Source organism: Trachurus trachurus (genome assembly GCF_905171665.1).
Source record: "Trachurus trachurus genome assembly, chromosome: 11".
Classification (NCBI taxonomy): Eukaryota; Metazoa; Chordata; class Actinopteri; order Carangiformes; family Carangidae; genus Trachurus; species Trachurus trachurus.
The window spans coordinates 15159193-15176676 of record NC_139904.1 but is presented as its reverse complement, the minus strand read 5'-3'; the positions used below and the strand labels follow the sequence as shown (position 1 = coordinate 15176676).

The window sequence follows — 17484 nt, the reverse complement described above, 5'->3', positions numbered from 1 at the left end:
CCTAGCCTGTCACACACCCAGAGTGCTCCTGAGCCACACATTCATGCTCGGGTGCACACAGAGGATGGAGATTGTCCCTCGCTGGGGAAAAAGAAGGATGGCTAAGATCACCGGTGAAGGCAGAGAAAAATAAAAAACTGCACCAACCAACCATGGGAGCGAGGACACACTATATGGGCATCAGCAATGTATCATCAGTGGAGAAAGCATCCTGTTGCTGCTGCTGCTGCAGCTGCATCCCTGCAATATTGCATTACTTAAATGTGTGCAAAACTGACTTTGAGTTCATCTCTTGAGAAAGGGGGGGAAAAAAAAAAAGCTCCTTGTGCTGTTATGCACCAAGCACCAGTGTGACACAGTGCCAAAAGCAAAATTCATTACGCTTCATAAAAATACAGATTAGGGGCACTGAGGCGTGGGTGACATCTGGTGGTTTGTTTTCCCACTGCATGCTGGCTGGAGCTCAGCAACACTTTTTTTTTTTTCTGTGAGGGGTTGGTGTTGGGAGGGGGGGGTCAGTGTTAACGAGGGAGAATCTGGGCTAAATGAAACGAGAGGATGATGAGAGCCAATGCCATAAAGAGAAGGCTAATTAGGAAACAATACAGGCAAACAGTGGAGCAGGGTGTGGATTACAGCCATATCAATGATGATGATGGTTGGGAGTGAGATAATGAGGATTATGAACACCATGTGAACAATTATATGGTGCCACAAATCACTCTGCATATTTGGCATATTTGCTGGGTTTTTTTTCCTCCATTGGTGATCCTGGTTGTTATTCTAATAGCGCACCAGCAGATGACCATCAGTCTGTCCTGGCATGACTGCAGCTCATCCGTCTCTGTGCTAAATGCCGAATGCCGCCCCTGACAATGCAGCCATCAGGGCTGCTGTGCTGTGTATTTTTAATTACTCTGCTGATTGGATTAGACCCTCTCCTACGCTGACACGTCCCCTTCACTTAATAGGGTGTTATCGACAAAACCAGCACAAACATCCACTCGGTTGTGACGTCTGATTTGTCAGCGTGGCCTTTTTGTGTGTGTGTGTGTGTGTCTTGAATGGAGTTGAGTAGATAAAAGTTTTCTTACAATAGACAATTAAATCCTGCCCCTGAAACCCTGGAGCAGCTGGACCAAAGTGTTTCTATCGTTATCCAATATAATAATTGTATGGGGAGAAGAAATCTGACTGCACCTGTCAGACTCTAAACTGTTTTATTTAAATATCAAACCTGAGTCTTTTTTCTTTTCTTTTTTTTCAATTCTACACACTTGTTTTGGAAATATAGCACCTACTTACCCACAATGCCTTTCGACTGCCCACAGTTCTGGCAAGATTTAGCTTAAAAAAGGTTATTTTTGGTTTCTTAATATTCAACATAACCAATAAATCAAGTTCTACATGTTAAAGCAGTGTCATCTTCCAAAAAAAAAAAAAAAACTAGGCCTACTGAAATTATAACAATGTGTTCCCATTTTAATGTTTTCACAAGTATAATTTTCTGTGGAGCCTATTTATCTCCTGGCATCTTTTCGCCTTTTTATTTGTTTATTTATTTTCTTATCCTGGACTTTGTTTAATGTAAAACTAGCTACTACTTTGACATTCATATGTTTTGGGTTTTTTTCCCATCAAGCCATGTTACACAAATTATGTGGACTTTTGTAAACAAAGAATTACAGGGCAAAATAGATTCAGATGTCTGATGCTAGAAGCTGCTAACACAGGCCAAGTGCCACAAGCTCGGTCAAAAGCGAAACAGAAAAAGCACATCCACCACTTAAAGCTCGTTAATTATCACATTGCATGATAGGCATTTGATTCGGGCCCAACAGACGTTACTGTCACAGCAGTGACTTCCTCAACTCTTCTTAACACCCCGGACCATACACACACTCAAAAAGTTTTCAAGTTTGTGGCTCAGTTCCTCAATCCAAATAGTTTCAAATAGACATGCTAGGTGAGATTACATAAATATCTGCTTTTGCAACATGATTCAAATCTTCTGAATTTATCCAGCCTATGCAGTTTATTTAAGAATATGCAGTAGAAACAAATGCCAAATTGGTGTTAACTCTGAATGTAATCTCCCTAATCAAGGCGTTGAACTGAATACTTCATCACCTTACAGCCTCTCCGCCAATCTCAACCATCATCAACTTTATAGGCAAAGTAAATATGGTTCCAACCCTTAGTCAATAAAAATAATGTATCGTATATGCATCATCTTTTCACTATACCAACATCAGCCAAAAAAAAGAAGTATAATTGGTAAACAAATTTTGCCAAAAAAAAATGTAATCAGGCCAACAGTAATGTCATTGTTTATTTCATCATAAATTTTGCTACGTCAATAGAGATAGTCCGCAAGTAATCCTCTTCTAAATTGCTCGATAACAGACACATTTTCTGAAATACCACTAGCTACCGACTTTATCTACACCCTTCCTCTCCCGCCCTTTGTGCTTTTCTGTAATTCAAATGCTATTTCTACGATTATATTCATCTTTGCGATACAAGTTTGGTTACAATCTAAGAAAGACAACCGTCAACTTAAAGCAGAAGTAAGCGATCCGGTCGTTTTGGCTAACTTCCTGTCAGCAGATGGAGTCAGCAGTCCCCGCCCTCGTCCCTACGTCACCACATTCACGCGCATCCCTTGGCTGCACACACAGAGAGGACCGCCCCTTTATGCCGTTCTCTCTCCTCATTGGATAAAGGTTGTAGGATACAAGGAAAGTTTTCTCCTCGGCTTACAGCAGAGCAGAGTGACTGACAGACCCGTGTTTCAGCCCAAACACTTTATGTAAGTGATTGCCGTCGGAAGATATTACTATTTAAGACTTATATTAACACAAACATTCCGCTTACTTCTGCTTTAAGACTAATTAACAGATTATAGATCACGGGTGTAGGGGAGGAGTGATACACACAGTAAAAAATCCCAATGCTGTAATGTGCCCAAGGCCTCTACTAACTGTCATCCGGTCTGAACTAACTGTCAAAGACCAAAACACATTTCTGACGTGCAATTATAGAACATTATCTTATTTTGGCTCAAAGCATAGTTTGAATCCGTGGCCAGAAACTAATCAGTTGCAGTAGCAATCGAGTTTCGCCATATGGTGCTGTCATGTTATGAGTTGAGCAAATGTTGTATGCTGCTGTAAATGCAGTGAGGCTTTTCAGGCTTTCTGGACATTATTTATCATTGGTTTGGGCTGCATATAATAAAGTTACATTTTGCATAAATCAGCACATTTCCATTTTTTCAACAAACACTTTGTTTAAGGCATAGGCCTACATTTTGAACAAATAAAAATTGTGCAATTGGCTCTTGATAAACTATGGGCGCTCATGGGCGATTATAGATGTAATACTGTAAGAAATAATAAGGACAGCGGTTATATTTGTATGTTATTTCTATATTGTCACATCCAGTTATTTTAGTTTTCATGCAAAATAATTTGCTCTGTGACTTGAATATAATATATATATTAGTGTAATTGTATGATCTATATTGGGAGCACAAACTGGGGATGCAGACAAATAGTGGCACCAATTTTCTCATCTGTCTCTTGGCAAGAAAGTAAATAAGCATATTCTCAAATTATTCCTCTAACCCTTAGACCTATGAAACACAACAAGGAATCATCGCTGTTTGCATCCCGGTGGGGCTTGTTTATCTTTTGACCACTGCCTCTCCACAAATCAAACTGAAGCAATTAATATCCTGACTAGAAGATGGTCAGGGTTGGCACTCTCTTAGTATTCAGGGCATGAAGCAGATTTGCCATTTACCAGCCACAGCAATTAGTGGACTCTAAATATCCCAGTTTAATTTCACTCTCTTAGCAGCCAGAGGATACGCTATATAAGAGACTAATTGAAGACGTGCTGGCTACTGGCCACAGAGGCAAGAAGAATTGACATACTTAGCTCTGAGCTACAGCAGCCAGGATTTACAAGCACTTGGCTGGGAGCTTGAATTAATTTGAAGCCTTGCAGATGTGCATATATCCTTTCAGCATCTTGTTATTAAAAGGACAACATAACTTAAGAACATTTATAGCCCCTATCACCACAGCGGAGCCAGCTTTGCAGTGCTTTTTTGATTCATATTTCAGCAAACTAAATACTCATATTTTAGACTGCAATGATGTGAGATAGTGTCTGTGTTTACCAGATACCATCCGCAAAGGGTTTGGTGTTGACAGTCACGCACCAAGGCACAGTGTTGGGAGCTCCCTGCCTGCAGAATATCAAAACAAACCAAAACAAAAATCCAGACAGCAGCATCTGGCTAAATCTCAGAGAAGACCTGAGTAGTTCTAGCATAATTAATCTATTTTACATCTGGGGGCTTGTCTGGTGATGAAGTAAGATGATACTGGCTGATCAGACTGTCTGTAGCCATGTTTTTTCCCCACCTGTGCCCAGTCCCACGCCCACCCTCTATCTTTAAATACATGTTGTCCTCAGATTAAATAATGCCGCTCTATATCCTTCCGCTACCATCCGGATGCGCTCCGCCCACCCTTTGCTCCTTGGGTCTTTCCATTTGGAGGGAGGTCTATTATCTGTAGACCCATCTGTCACGAGGATTTAGATGCTGAATGTCATTGTTATGACTTTAATGCTTAATACCCCTCCCTGCTCTGTGCATATTGTTTGGTTAAGAGGTGACATATTTGATATTTCATAAGCTCATAAGTATCAGATCTCTGTCTCACTTGATTAATCTGCAATACTAATCTTCTGAATTGATACTGAGGACCATTATTCTCCTTTGAAGATTAGATTTATTGTAAAAAATAAAATAAAATAAAATAAAAAGTCTGTACATCCCACTTGGAATTCTTCCATAATAATAATAACACAATTTAATGAAATTAAATGTGATATTATGACATTTCATATTAGACTATGTGAATGTGTTCAGGTTGATTTTTGACACCGGGGCAAACATATAAGCAAGCAGACATCCCCACATGTTATGTTCACAGGACGGAGGAAATCTGCCAATCCCAGCTCAAAAAAAAAAAACTCAGATTACAGATGACTCATTCCTTGCCTTTGCTCCATGCAACATCTGCAACTTAGAGTCTGTGCGGTCATTAAGCCCCTCCAGCTTTAAGGAGGATGCCCTGATGGTGGTGGACAATCATAACGCAGGAAACAGAGACAAACAAGGGAATAAAAAGGCCAGAAAACGTAATGGATATCCTCATCTGTCGCAGGAGAAGTTCATAACCTCTGCTGGAATTTATGGGAGGGGCTCCATGATGCTGAGGCTGCTAATGGATCGTTGAAAAGTTCATACATGACGAGCAAGGACGTTTGGGATACTATGTTTGATCTGATCATTGTGGAGTTCCTTGGTGTTGTAGCAAGATTAGGTTTTTTTTACTGTGTTTGAATTTCAAATGTCTTCTTAATGCAAGTGATGCAGTTGCATCTTTCGAAGTTACAACAGGATTTCAACTTGGAGGATCTCTTTGTGATTCAGACAGATGTGACCTTCAGCACCATAAGGCTGAAATACTAATTCACATCCTCACAGCAGATTCTGTGGAGACTGGAAACCCGGACCGATAAGGTAAGAATAAAGATGGAAGGAGCTGCTTTTAGACAGGCCTTACAGGAAAGATTATACAAAATAAAAATTTGATATATCATAAATATTGCTTATTCAGTTCTGAAAGAAATATTTGTGATTGAACAAATTAGAGGAAGAAGTTATTTTGTTGCTTTTCAGAACAGAGTTCGGTGCAATTAGGAATTATAACAAACTCTTTTCAGCCTAATATCTGTCTCTTTCTCTGTCTCTGCTGAAACCCTTTACAAAAGATTCGGTGAATCGTCACCTCTTCACACCGTCCCACCATGGAGCTCTCCCCCTCTATGAACTTGTCAGTGGTGGATGGAGACGGGGTGGAGGACCAGCGCCCCCTCCTCCCACAGCGGATGGCTCCTCCAGCTCAGGCCTGCTCTCCGCAGTGCGGGATTCACCACACGGTCCAACCATCAGCCGATCACACCGTGTGGCTGGACAGAACCCAAGCCATGGCCACCTCACCTTTATACAACGGCCACCTCTATGCCGCGCCGTCGCCTCGCTCCAGCAGGAGGGCGGACAAAGCCAAAGGCAAAGAGAAGAAGTGTGACAGGAAGTCAGGGGGGGCAAAACATAACAAGGAGCGAAATCATCAGTGCAAAGGCAAAAACTCTCACAGAGTCCAGGAGAGAGTCACGTCTTTCACCGACGTCCCCGTGTCTCCCTGCGGGTCCCCCTATAAGGGCCCCTGCAGGTCGCATTTAGACGTCCAGGATGTTGAGGACAGAGGTCACCGCAGGTCAGGCAACGTCTCTCTGGAGATGTACGACCGCCAGAGTCTCCCAGAAATCATCATCACCAGCAAAGATGACGACCTCCAACCAAACGAGATGTCTCAGTATCAGTATCATCATCAGGAGCGGCCCGAGGGTAAAGGCCTTCTGCCCGGAGCAGAGTGCCCCTGCCCCAGCCCCAGCCCCAGTCCCGGTCCCAACCCCAGCCCTAGTCCCCAGACCAGCCCAAAGCATAAGTCAGACGGCAAGGACGACAACTACTGGAAGACCCACAGCATCGGCTGGCGGCTGGTCCGCAGGAGGGCTCTGTTCCTGAGGAGGCAGCGGCTGAGCGACTGCGCCCTGGCAGTCGGACTGTTCGGGGTGGTGATGATGGTGATGGAGACTGAGCTGTCCTGGAGCGTCTACAGCAAGGTCAGAAAGTTAAAAGAAAAACAGACTAAAGCCCTCAGAAAATCCTTTATGAGATTGGAATGTAATTCTGGGCTGTAAAAGTTTTAAAAGGATTTTTTTTTTTTAAAGAAAAGAAACCACACTGTAGGCTACGACTGCAGTTATTATCTTTTCCTGAAAAGAACCAGCGAGTCTTCCTGCCTAAGAAATCACATTTAGAGTAATAACAGCACACCCTTTACTCTGGTTTATGTCAAAGTATTCAGTTAATCATGATCTTTATATGGGCAGTATTGGGAAATTTGTAAAGTTGCTATGGGAACTGATCTGCCAGCAAGTGCAGGAAAATGCACACACAGTATGTCCATTAGATCACATTCATTATGTCAAGCAAGTGGATTAAATAAATGTATGTAAGATCATAGGATTACACAGGATCACTGATGCCATGAAGACAAACAGTTGTCAGATGACAATGATGTCATGTTTGTGCTAAGTGTGTGTGCGTGTGTGTGTGTGTGTGTGTGTGTGTGTGTGTGTGTGTGTGTGTGTGTGTGTGTGTGTGTGTGTGTGTGTGTGTGTGTGTGTGTGTGTGTGTGTGTGTGTGTGTGTGTGTGTGTGTGTGTGTGTGTGTGTCACAGAGCTCCATCTACTCCCTCGCACTCAAGTCCATCATCAGTTTGTCTACGATGGTCCTGGTCGGCCTCATCATAGCGTACCACTGCTGTGAGGTGCAGGTGACTAACTATCTCTCATAATCACAGTGCTTTTGCTTTTGCCCCCATTTGACATGAGGAAACCAAACTGTTTTGTCTTGTTAAAGCCCAGTTTCCCTCTGAGGTTTCTGTATCTGCAGTTCCCAACTTTTTGTCCTGTGGCCTCTTAAAATGAAGCAAAGTCTGCTCCGGGCCTCCTGCTCGTCACAGTTTATGGTTTTTAAAGGTCTGAGGGGACGAGGCTGTCTGACATTTTACAAAAAATAAAAGAAAACAAATTTTCTTTATATTCATCTGACCCCGCTTTACTCATGTTGATTTATGTGCACCAGCTTTTCACAGCGCTCAGTTTCTCCATCTCTCTGGTAGCTCTATGTTCACGACATCGGTGCTGAGGATTGGCGGATTGCCATGACGACTGAACGTTTGGCTCTGATAGTCCTGGAGCTGGTGGTGGTGGCCATCCATCCCTACCCCGTGGGTCTGCTGTCGTACTTCCAGCAGACCAAGTCCCGCCTGTCGCTGTCGGAGACGGAGCTGGAGATCATCCTGGCTCTGCCCATGTTCCTCCGGCTCTACCTGCTGGGCCGGGCCATGATGCTGCACAGCCGCCTCTTCACTGACACCGCGTCCCGCAGCATCGGCGCGCTCAACAAGGTGGGGAGGCCACCTGGGGGGTCTCTGTGTAGAATCTGGCTTTGGGCTGAAACTGGCTTGGATAGTAACTGTGATAAGAGTGAAGTTGTAGAGAGGAGGGAGGGATGTGTCAGTTTTGATGTGATTGTTAAAAAAAACTGGGGCAGTCGCAGCGATCTGCTTATGGGACATGACTCATGATATTAAAGGGATAGTTCAACATTTTGACAAATTGGCCCATTGCCATAATCCCTATAGTTTGGTTCGTTACCTTTAATTGTCGGTGCAAGCTATTTTTAGAACGGCGTAGCAGAGCTGCGAGCTGCTCAGAGCTACGCTACGGATCATCAAACTCAACAAATAGCCTACACAATCCAGCAACTCCAAAACACCTTCATGGACAAGTTGTGACCTGCACATTCACCGCCCTATGAGATAATAACGTAACGTAACGAGACAGAGTTGTTTTCGAGGCAAACTTGATGCGCGTTCCCGTCGGGGGCAGTTTTTCGTCAAGCAGTCTCTGCATTTGCCGGGTCATTTGTGCAGGTCAAATCTTGTCCATGAGAGCGTTTTGGAGTTGTTGGATTGTGTATTTGATGACTTTGATGGGGGAAACCAAGAAATCCCATGAGCCTCCGTAGCGTATAGCTCTGAGCAGCTCGCGGCTCTGCTCCACCGTTCTAAAAATAGCTTGCACCGACAAATAAAGGTAACGACCCTACTTCAGACTATAGGGATTATGGCAATGGGCCAATTTTGCCAAAATGTTGAACTATCCCTTTAAGGTCAATATTCTGGGCTGGGATTCCTCTATGAACATTTCATGCACATCTGTTTATGTCTTATGTCTAGGTGGGCCGAGAGGTCTGTAGACGTGTGACACTTGAGGTGTGGCTATCACAGTTTTGCTCCCATGAATCCCAGTGGTTTCACATGCTGATTATGTCCCTCGCTGGCTCTCCTTTGCTTGTCTGCTTTCTTTTCCACAGTTGATGATATCCACCCGGCTAATCCCTTTCCCTATTGATGCTGTTTGATAGTGACGAAAATGACCTTTGTCTCCCCTCTGCAACGCCAAACCTACTATCCATGTATCAAGCCAGATTGAGAACAAGTTGTTTTTTTTTTATCCCTCATCTCCTCTGTATTTTATATAATCATAATCCGACAGGTGCTATCCCAAATAATCTGGCTAAATACGCCCCTGGTGTCAAAATTATGACGTAACGCATCCTCTTTGTGATCTTCAGATACACTTCAACACCCGTTTTGTAGGGAAAACGTTGATGACCACCTACCCCGGCACCGTGCTGATGATTTTCAGCGTTTCTCTGTGGATTGTGGCAGCGTGGGGTTTACATGTCTGTGAGAGGTACGTGAGGATTTGTGGGTCTACTGCTGAATATACAGAGGCATCTACGGAGCTCCAGGCCCATATGTTTAATATTTAATATCATTCAAATATTGGTGTATATACAGAGCTTTACTGCACTTTAATGTTCCTGCCCCAGCAACAAATCCACTCTCCACTCTGCTTTGATATATCAAACATCACCCAGTCTAGATTTGATGTTGATAAGGTCGTTGTTTTTTTTTGTTTTTTTATTGAAGGACTTTATTCAAAATGCAATACGAACAGAGAGTGGCTAAGAAATCTTTTTTTATTCCCTCAGACATCACAACTACAGAGACCTCAGCAGCAACTACATGGAGGCCTTGTGGATGGTCTCCGTCACCTTCTTGTCCATCGGTTATGGGGACGTGGTGCCTCACACCTACTGTGGACGCAGCATCTGCCTCCTCACCGGTATAATGGTGAGCGCATGGTGCACTGACACGGAAGAAAAGGAAAAAAAATGTGGGCACTAATAACAATATAAACATCTGATGGTGTCTCACACAGGGAGCGGGCTGCACAGTCCTGGTGGTGGCCGTAGTCGCCAGGAAGCTGGAGTTGACCAGGGCGGAGAAACATGTTCACAACTTCATGATGGACTCACACATCACCAAAGGGGTAAACACTACACACACACACACACACACACACACACACACACACACACACACACACACACACACACACACACACACACACACACACACACACACAATGTATCATCACAATACTTGGGTCATGATACAACATCCTCATTATTACAATAATATATTGTGATGTGTTGCCATTTATTCATTCAAAAGGGGCACATTCACATAATAAAAGATAAATACTTTGAGTCCATGAATCAATAGGCTACCCCAGTGGTTCTCAAACTTCTTTACATCAAGGACCTCTAAACTGACACAAATTTGGACAAAATTTTGAAACAAACACCAGAAATACACAAATATTTGTGCTGAGGCTGAATAACGTTACTTTTTTTAGTCAATGTACGTTCAAAATTACTGCCAAGTGCGTGGTATTTTGGAAAAAGAAAATACATTTCTGTAAAAAAAAAAGTTTAAAAAAGTAACATTTTTGTAAAAAAAAATAAAATAAAATTGGTTAATTTTTGAGAAATGTTTGGGGACCAACTTGAACCCTCTCAAGGACCCCTGGGGGTCCCCGGACCCCACTTTGAGAACCACTGGGCTACACTATTGTCACACAAAATACCACGATTCTGTGCTGTAACCATTATAGCTCCACTCCTAGTCTGAACTAACTGACCATACTTCTGCTGCTTTCTTCCACTGAGTATGAGAGTAAATGTGCTCTGATCAGGCCGAACATTATGACCACTGACAGGTGACTAACACTTCATCATGGCACCTGTAAGTGGGTGGGATATATTTGGCAGCAAGTGAACATTTTGTCCTCAAAGTTGATGTTTTAGAAGCAGGAAATATGGGCAAGAGTGAGGAGTTGAGCAAGTTTGACAGGGACCAAACTGTGATGTCTTGACGACTGGGTCAGACCTGAAAAACTGCAGTGGGATCTAACTGTGGGTGGGATCTATCAAAAGTTGGTCCTTGGAAGGAACAGTGGTGACAGGCTCATTAATGCATGTGCGTAGAGACGGCCGGCAGACGAGCTACTGCTGCTCAAATCGCTGAAGAAGTTCATGCTGGTTCTGACAGAAATATGTCAGATTACACAGTGCATCACAGTTTGTTGCATATTTGGCAGCAATAAGCGGGACCAACACAATATTAGGCAGGTGGTCATGCATCAATGTTATGCCTGATTGGTGTATGTCTGTGTACGCACATTTATGTTTGTATGCATTTGCATGTTTTTCTTTATTATGTGTCTCTTGATAGTAAATACTCAAAATACTCACAAACTCAAATATGTGGTGAGTGATCTGTGTTGTATTGTCCTGAAGGATATTGACATTATTTATTAAGGGGGGAAAAGATCTTAAAATAAGACATTTTTATTATTTTATTTTATTTTATGTTTTTTTTTTTTTTTTTTGGAATACAGAAATCTGGTTTGGAAGTTGAGATGAAGCGACTGCAGTATACTTTTCCATTAAGTTGGTCTTATTCAGCATGTGCAGTAAATAACATCCCTTTGAGGTTATGTGCATAAACATAAAATATCTTCTCTCTCCCGGGCTGATTTTTCTTCATCCTTTTCACCAGATAAAAATTGCTGCAGCAAATGTGCTGAGGGAGACTTGGCTTATCTACAAACACACTAAGCTGTCAAGAGAAAGAGATGACACCAGAGTCCGCATGCACCAGAGGAAGTTACTTCTGGCCATCCACCAGTAAGACACTTAACCCTCATATAAAACTGTTTGTGCACAAGTCACAGTGATAAGAAGAGAAGATGTTTCCCTTCATTTTCTATACACTCATGCTGTGATAATAATAAACTGTTGATCAATTTAATCCTAATAATACTTTTTTTTATTTATATATCAATTGGCTTTAGTTTCACATCTTGGAAAACAGTGTATTACTGACTGTATACTGCCTGTTTGTGGGAATAAGACATTTTTTATTTCCTTCCAGGCTTCTCTTAGTAACTGATATCTGATCGGTTTATAATTTATGAGTAACCTACTGTATCCAAACAGGAGTTATTTTTAAAGTGCGGTTGAGCTCTACCTAAGCACTAATCTGAGGAAAAAACACAAATTTAGGGTCTTGAATTCGAAGTCAGTGGATAGACATGGTGGCGTTTGTGATCTTATATTAGCAAAGTTTAGTAGATATTACCATTTTTATTTAGTATTTTTTATTTTATATAGTTTTTAACATTATGCTGCAATTATTCTTTTTGACCTCAAGTTACATACTTGCTCTTATTCAGTTCCTTCACCAAAATAATGAAGATGATGGGAGATCGTTGAGTTTGTGTAATTAGTGTTTGTTTTTTTTCTAATTTAATTACCGTTTACCAAAATCTGTTGACAGTATTTTGTGGATGCACTGACCTATTCAGTTTCTCCTCCATAGCAGCTGAAGCTAAATGTTTTTGTGTCTCCAGGTTGCGTCGTGTAAAGATGGAGAAGCGGACACTTGCAGACCAGGGAAACGCGTTAGGGGACCTCTGCAAGGTGAGAGAGGCAAGTCAACACATCATTTTGTATGTCATCCTGTAGAAACCTCATCAAAGTTACATCTAATATTCCCTGATGCTTTCTTCTTTCTTTCTTTCCCCCACACACACACACCCTCACAGATGCAGAGCCTGATGTATGACGTGCTGTCAGAGGTGCAGGGCTGCAGGGGGGAGCTGGACACACACATCCACAGCCTGGAGAAGCACGTGGAGGAGCTGAGGGAGGGCTTCAGGAGCCTGATGCCGCTCCTGTCCAGCACCCTGTCCACGCAGAACTCCTCCATCCGCCACCTGCTCAGGGAGAGGGAGGTCAAGTCAGAGACGGCGAGCGCCAGTGGAAGCGACAGGTAGAGAGAAGCTGAGGGAGGTGAAGGAGAACGGCGCTCCACAGGGATTCACCTGCTTATAATGCAGCTAAAATGAGCTTTTCTGGACTGTTTTTCTCTCAGAGGTGTGGTACACGAGATAGAGGCTGTACAGACTTAAGTGTAAAATTGTATTCAGAATAGGTAGACCATTTTCTGTAGCATTAACAAAAAAACAGAAATTTAGAAATTAGTCACAAGTGACTTTTTAAATCTCCAAATTCTACATTTAACCATTTAAAGAGGTAACATACTGAATATTTTAAGTTTGAACAGTTATGGTTATGTTTTCTCAAGTTTTACAGACAAACCGATAATTGATTAAAGGGGAAAGCCATATATGAATCGATACTAACAGTGACTAAGTTGCAGCCCAGTTCAAACCATAATTCAATTGCAGCTGGAGTGCGACTCCACTGTCCCTGTCGGTATCTTTTATCTTAAAACACAGCACTTTAAAATTTGGCAGAAATGTAAAGCCTGTCTGGTATCATAAAGTAAAGCTGTAATCTTACAGAGTTATGGCGTCCTCATAGTTCTGTATTCTACACCTGTACTTCTTTCTAATAAAGATGATAATACCGCTGCCTTTGTTTTATGTCTGACAGATCCTATCACAGTGAAAAGAAAAGTAAAACAAGAGTGTACCAAGTAACCACACACAAACTGTTCTTTTAGCCAAAACAATATTTTATTAAGAGAGACAGGGTTGGAGGGCGGAGTTACAGCTTCAACCGATCTGTGGACATGGAACAAGAGTTGATTTTTTTTTCATCCATCTGCCGTCCGGTTCGTCTTCAGGTCTCGCGTTAAGTCAGACCGCTGGGATCAAGGCGCTGATATCAACCGGTCCATCCCCTCCTCTCCCCTTCAGCTCCGGTGGGAGAACAGCTAGTGCTGCTTCCTCCTGAATGAGCACCCTGCACACACACACGGAGAGACAGACAATGAGTCAGACCACTGCTGACAAAAGAGAAGCCTTACAGTACAGAAATAGTGCAGGCGATGCACACTCGCTATTGTGCCACACTGTGCTGATACCAGACTTTGCATCATGTGCCTGATTAGGTCAACGCGTCTTCCTTTATATTTACTGTGCATGTGAAGAAGTCACTAATGCAGCATCAGGCTCTAGCGTGAGAGCTTAAAAAAAACAAATTAATTATGCACAGTACAGTGGCTACAGGGTAAATGTTTGTTCTCAGCCTTCGAAAGGGGGGAGCCAGTGGTCTAGCTCAACCCTTCTGCAAACTGAGGTTTATCTGGCACTGGAATGAGATTGGAAAACCATGAGGGAGGAAGTCCAGTCACTTGGCAGTGCGACCATCGACACATATACACAATTAGCTCATTTCAAAAGCTTCTGAAGTACCAGTCACATCCTAAAAAAAGATTATCTGATAAATCTATTATGTCACACAGATGAGATAAGGTGTTAGTTAAATAAAAAAAATACTACACTCTTGTTCTCAATTGATGCCCCTTGACCAGTGTTTTTCAACCTTGGGGTCAGGAATTCAAATTCAAATTCAAATGGGGCCGCCTGAAATGTCTAGTAATTGATAAAAAAATATTACTGATGAAAATATTCTTTTAACTCATTTTAAAATTATGATTAAAACACCACACACACGATCTAAAACAACTGTATTCTATACTTTCACTTACTCTAATATAAATCGAGTTCCAAGTAAAATGCAACATAAAAATATCTGAGCTGACGCATGATTGATGGCCATGATCACATGACTGCACGTGATCGGGGGTCACCCAGAAATTTGTGATGTCAAAATGGGGTCACGAGCCAAAAAAGGTTGGGAACCACTGCCCTAGACAGTATAAATCCCCACCCCAAATCTGGATATTTCTGTGCTGCATTTTAATCTCTCTAGCTGCTTTAACAGCACACTGGGTTAAATAGTGGCTGGTTTAATGCAATTCAAGTGTAAGGAAGTTTTCACATGCCAATCACGTCACTACTATAATCAGTAAAATTGGATAATTTCAGTCGTATGCAGGTTCTCACACTACTAGCACCTTTCAGCTTTAATCTAGGCATTGAAGGCGCGGTCACAAGGACACCAGTTATTTATTGGTTTGTCTGGCACAGTTACTAAGTTTTGGTGTAAGAAAACACATCTGTGCTGATGTGGAGGCAAATTGAAGTACTTTAAATGCAGCCGTGAAGGGCCTTTCTGTGGTTTTTGCAACAAAACCAATTCACCAAAACCTTAAAACAGCGAGTGACCACTGCACAGACGAGTTTTGGGTTCAACAAGACTCATTCTCAGCTACTGACAAACCTGCATTTGACCCCTAAGGTTAAAATAGAAACTAATGTCAAGCACACGGGCTACAGGTCGCCTCTCTCTTAACGTTAGTAGTACAAGACCCATCGGTTGTGTGTGTCCACTGCAGGACGATACTGACCCTCTGTGAGACGGGCTTTGCCTCCAGTGGGCTGACACAGGACTGTTGAACAGCCCACACACAGCACGACTGTCTGAGCGTGGCTGAACACTGTCGTGATCTTGTAGCATCCTGGGGAAAAAGAAGAAAAGACAAGATACCCGTTACCTCTCTGGAGAAGAAGAAGTGGTGGTAAATCAACACATGTTTGCAGCCAAAATAGACAGTGGCTCTAATCAATAAGTGTAACGTTACCTGGACATTTCACATCCATGAAGTAAGAGTTGGGACTCTGAACAAGACGCTTCTTCTTGTGCCTCCTCTTCTCCTCCTCAGGGGATGGGTGCAACAAGTCTTTTGCAAGCTGTATTGGAAAGGAAACAAAGAGGAGGAAATTGAATTAACATGCGGCCACGTTTCTACAGAAAAATCTCCTTTCCTATCAATCAAAACTACGACGACAAATTACGCACTTCATAACCAAATTAAAGATAAAAGCCGTCGTTAAAGGTGGTGGTCGTCGTCTAAATGTGGAGTTTAGCTTCAGATCAGAGCTGTTAAATGTTGTGTTAGCTCTGTTTTTGTTCTGCTACGCTACTACTACACGTTCAGGCTCCTCGCCGGCCTACATTTCTTGGATTAGGTAATACAGGCTGCGCATTTTTCACCAATCGCGGGAGACTTCAAATGTTTTGGAAAGCGGTGGTAAATTAATCTGGGCATCAAGCAAACGAAATCAACCGGAGTAAAAATCCAGGCCGCTAATGTTGAGGTTATCGGCCCGGTGAGATTTCCCGTTAAACTGGCTCCATGTTTGCGGTGTGTGCGCAGCCATCTTGTGTCACAACGCGCTCGCAATGTGCTCGGTTATTTGTGGAAAAACTGGGACCGAAACTTATCGAAAGCCTCTAAAACTGCCTCCAGTCGGCTCGCTAGTCTTTTATGTAAACGTTGAGCCGTGTGGCGACTCGACGAGACGGCGCTAAATGTTAAAAATGTCATGTTACAGTTGCCTGTGGATACTCACTGGCATGTTGGCGAGGAAATAGCCGCTGCCGAAAAGGAGGCTTCACCGGAAGCGAGGGCTTCATATCGGTGGAGCGTTTGAGCACGGGCCGGATGTGACGACTTACAAATGGCGCGGCGGCCATGTTGGTGAGGTCAAAGCTCCACCCTGTTCACTGCAGCTGTACCATGTACTGTATTTGCAATGACAATACAGTTTGGAGGGGGAAAAAATAAAATAAAAAACATGGATGTATTATATTATTATCACAGATCCATAATAAGAACCACAAATGTTTCATAAAAAAAAAAAAAGAAGTTTCGCACACTTTTTTGCACGAACTATATCAGTATAGCACCACTGTGGATGGACTGGAAAACAAAAAGGCATTAAAAACAAAACTCTATTTTGGTCAAATTTTTTATTTAATCTGTATATAATTGTATAGACACCTTAGAAATGTAACTAACTATTAATGAATAAACATCCAGTATTAATTTGTGTTAAATAAAGAATACAAAATAATAAAATAAATGGCCGAACTGACAAATACATTTATACATTTTAATTATGATAGAAATTAAGACATTACATTTCCTTAGAGGGGCCAATGGCAAAAATTGGCAGAATTAAACTAACCCTAACCCCAAAAACCCCAGGTTCACACAATACCACATCGATCTAATAAGCTGCTTAATCATATCATATTTGTTAGAAATTTGTACAATATCACCTCTATTGTTTGTTTTGGTTTGTAGTTTATTTGTGGGTTATTAAATAGCTTTAATTGTTCTAGTGACAGTTACCTTCATCAGAAAATTCCCTGTGATTGTTCCCTGAAGTCCACTTATAAATGTGTTCAAATTGCTTGTTGAGTCTTTGCAGCAGCCCCCAATACACAAAGAGTAGTGACTTTTTTCAAATGGAAGATCTGGATCTGGAAAATTAACTTATCAAAACAGACTCACTCAAAATCAATGAGTTATCAGCAGTGAAACATCTTCAAGTATCTACAACCTAGTCCAATTGGCCTTTATTCAACTTTTCTTGGAGAGTGAGCGTTCCTTGTCAAACTGGTCAGCA

At 42.2% G+C, this 17484-nt stretch overlaps 2 protein-coding genes across 2 annotated transcripts; one reads left to right on the top strand and one right to left on the bottom strand.

Annotated features, from left to right (window-relative positions):
• Nucleotides 1-5892: 5892 nt before the first annotated feature.
• On the top strand, nt 5893-12972 carry LOC310994204 (small conductance calcium-activated potassium channel protein 1-like; the record flags this gene model as incomplete). The annotated part of the gene is made up of 10 exons (XM_083982809.1): nt 5893-6771; nt 7392-7487; nt 7836-8123; nt 8958-8993; nt 9356-9477; nt 9779-9920; nt 10009-10119; nt 11694-11821; nt 12547-12616; nt 12742-12972. 10 exons carry the CDS (start codon nt 5893-5895, stop codon nt 12970-12972), a joined length of 2103 nt encoding a protein of 700 aa, XP_083838935.1.
• A 683-nt stretch (nt 12973-13655) lies between these two features.
• Nucleotides 13656-16491, bottom strand: rps27.1 (ribosomal protein S27 isoform 1). Its single transcript, XM_083981583.1, has 4 exons — nt 16423-16491; nt 15651-15759; nt 15417-15527; nt 13656-13906 (listed from the first exon to the last, which is right to left on the bottom strand). The coding sequence occupies exons 1-4, from the start codon at nt 16426-16428 to the stop codon at nt 13878-13880; spliced, it is 255 nt and encodes an 84-aa protein (XP_083837709.1). The 5' UTR covers nt 16429-16491; the 3' UTR covers nt 13656-13877.
• Nucleotides 16492-17484: the final 993 nt, after the last annotated feature.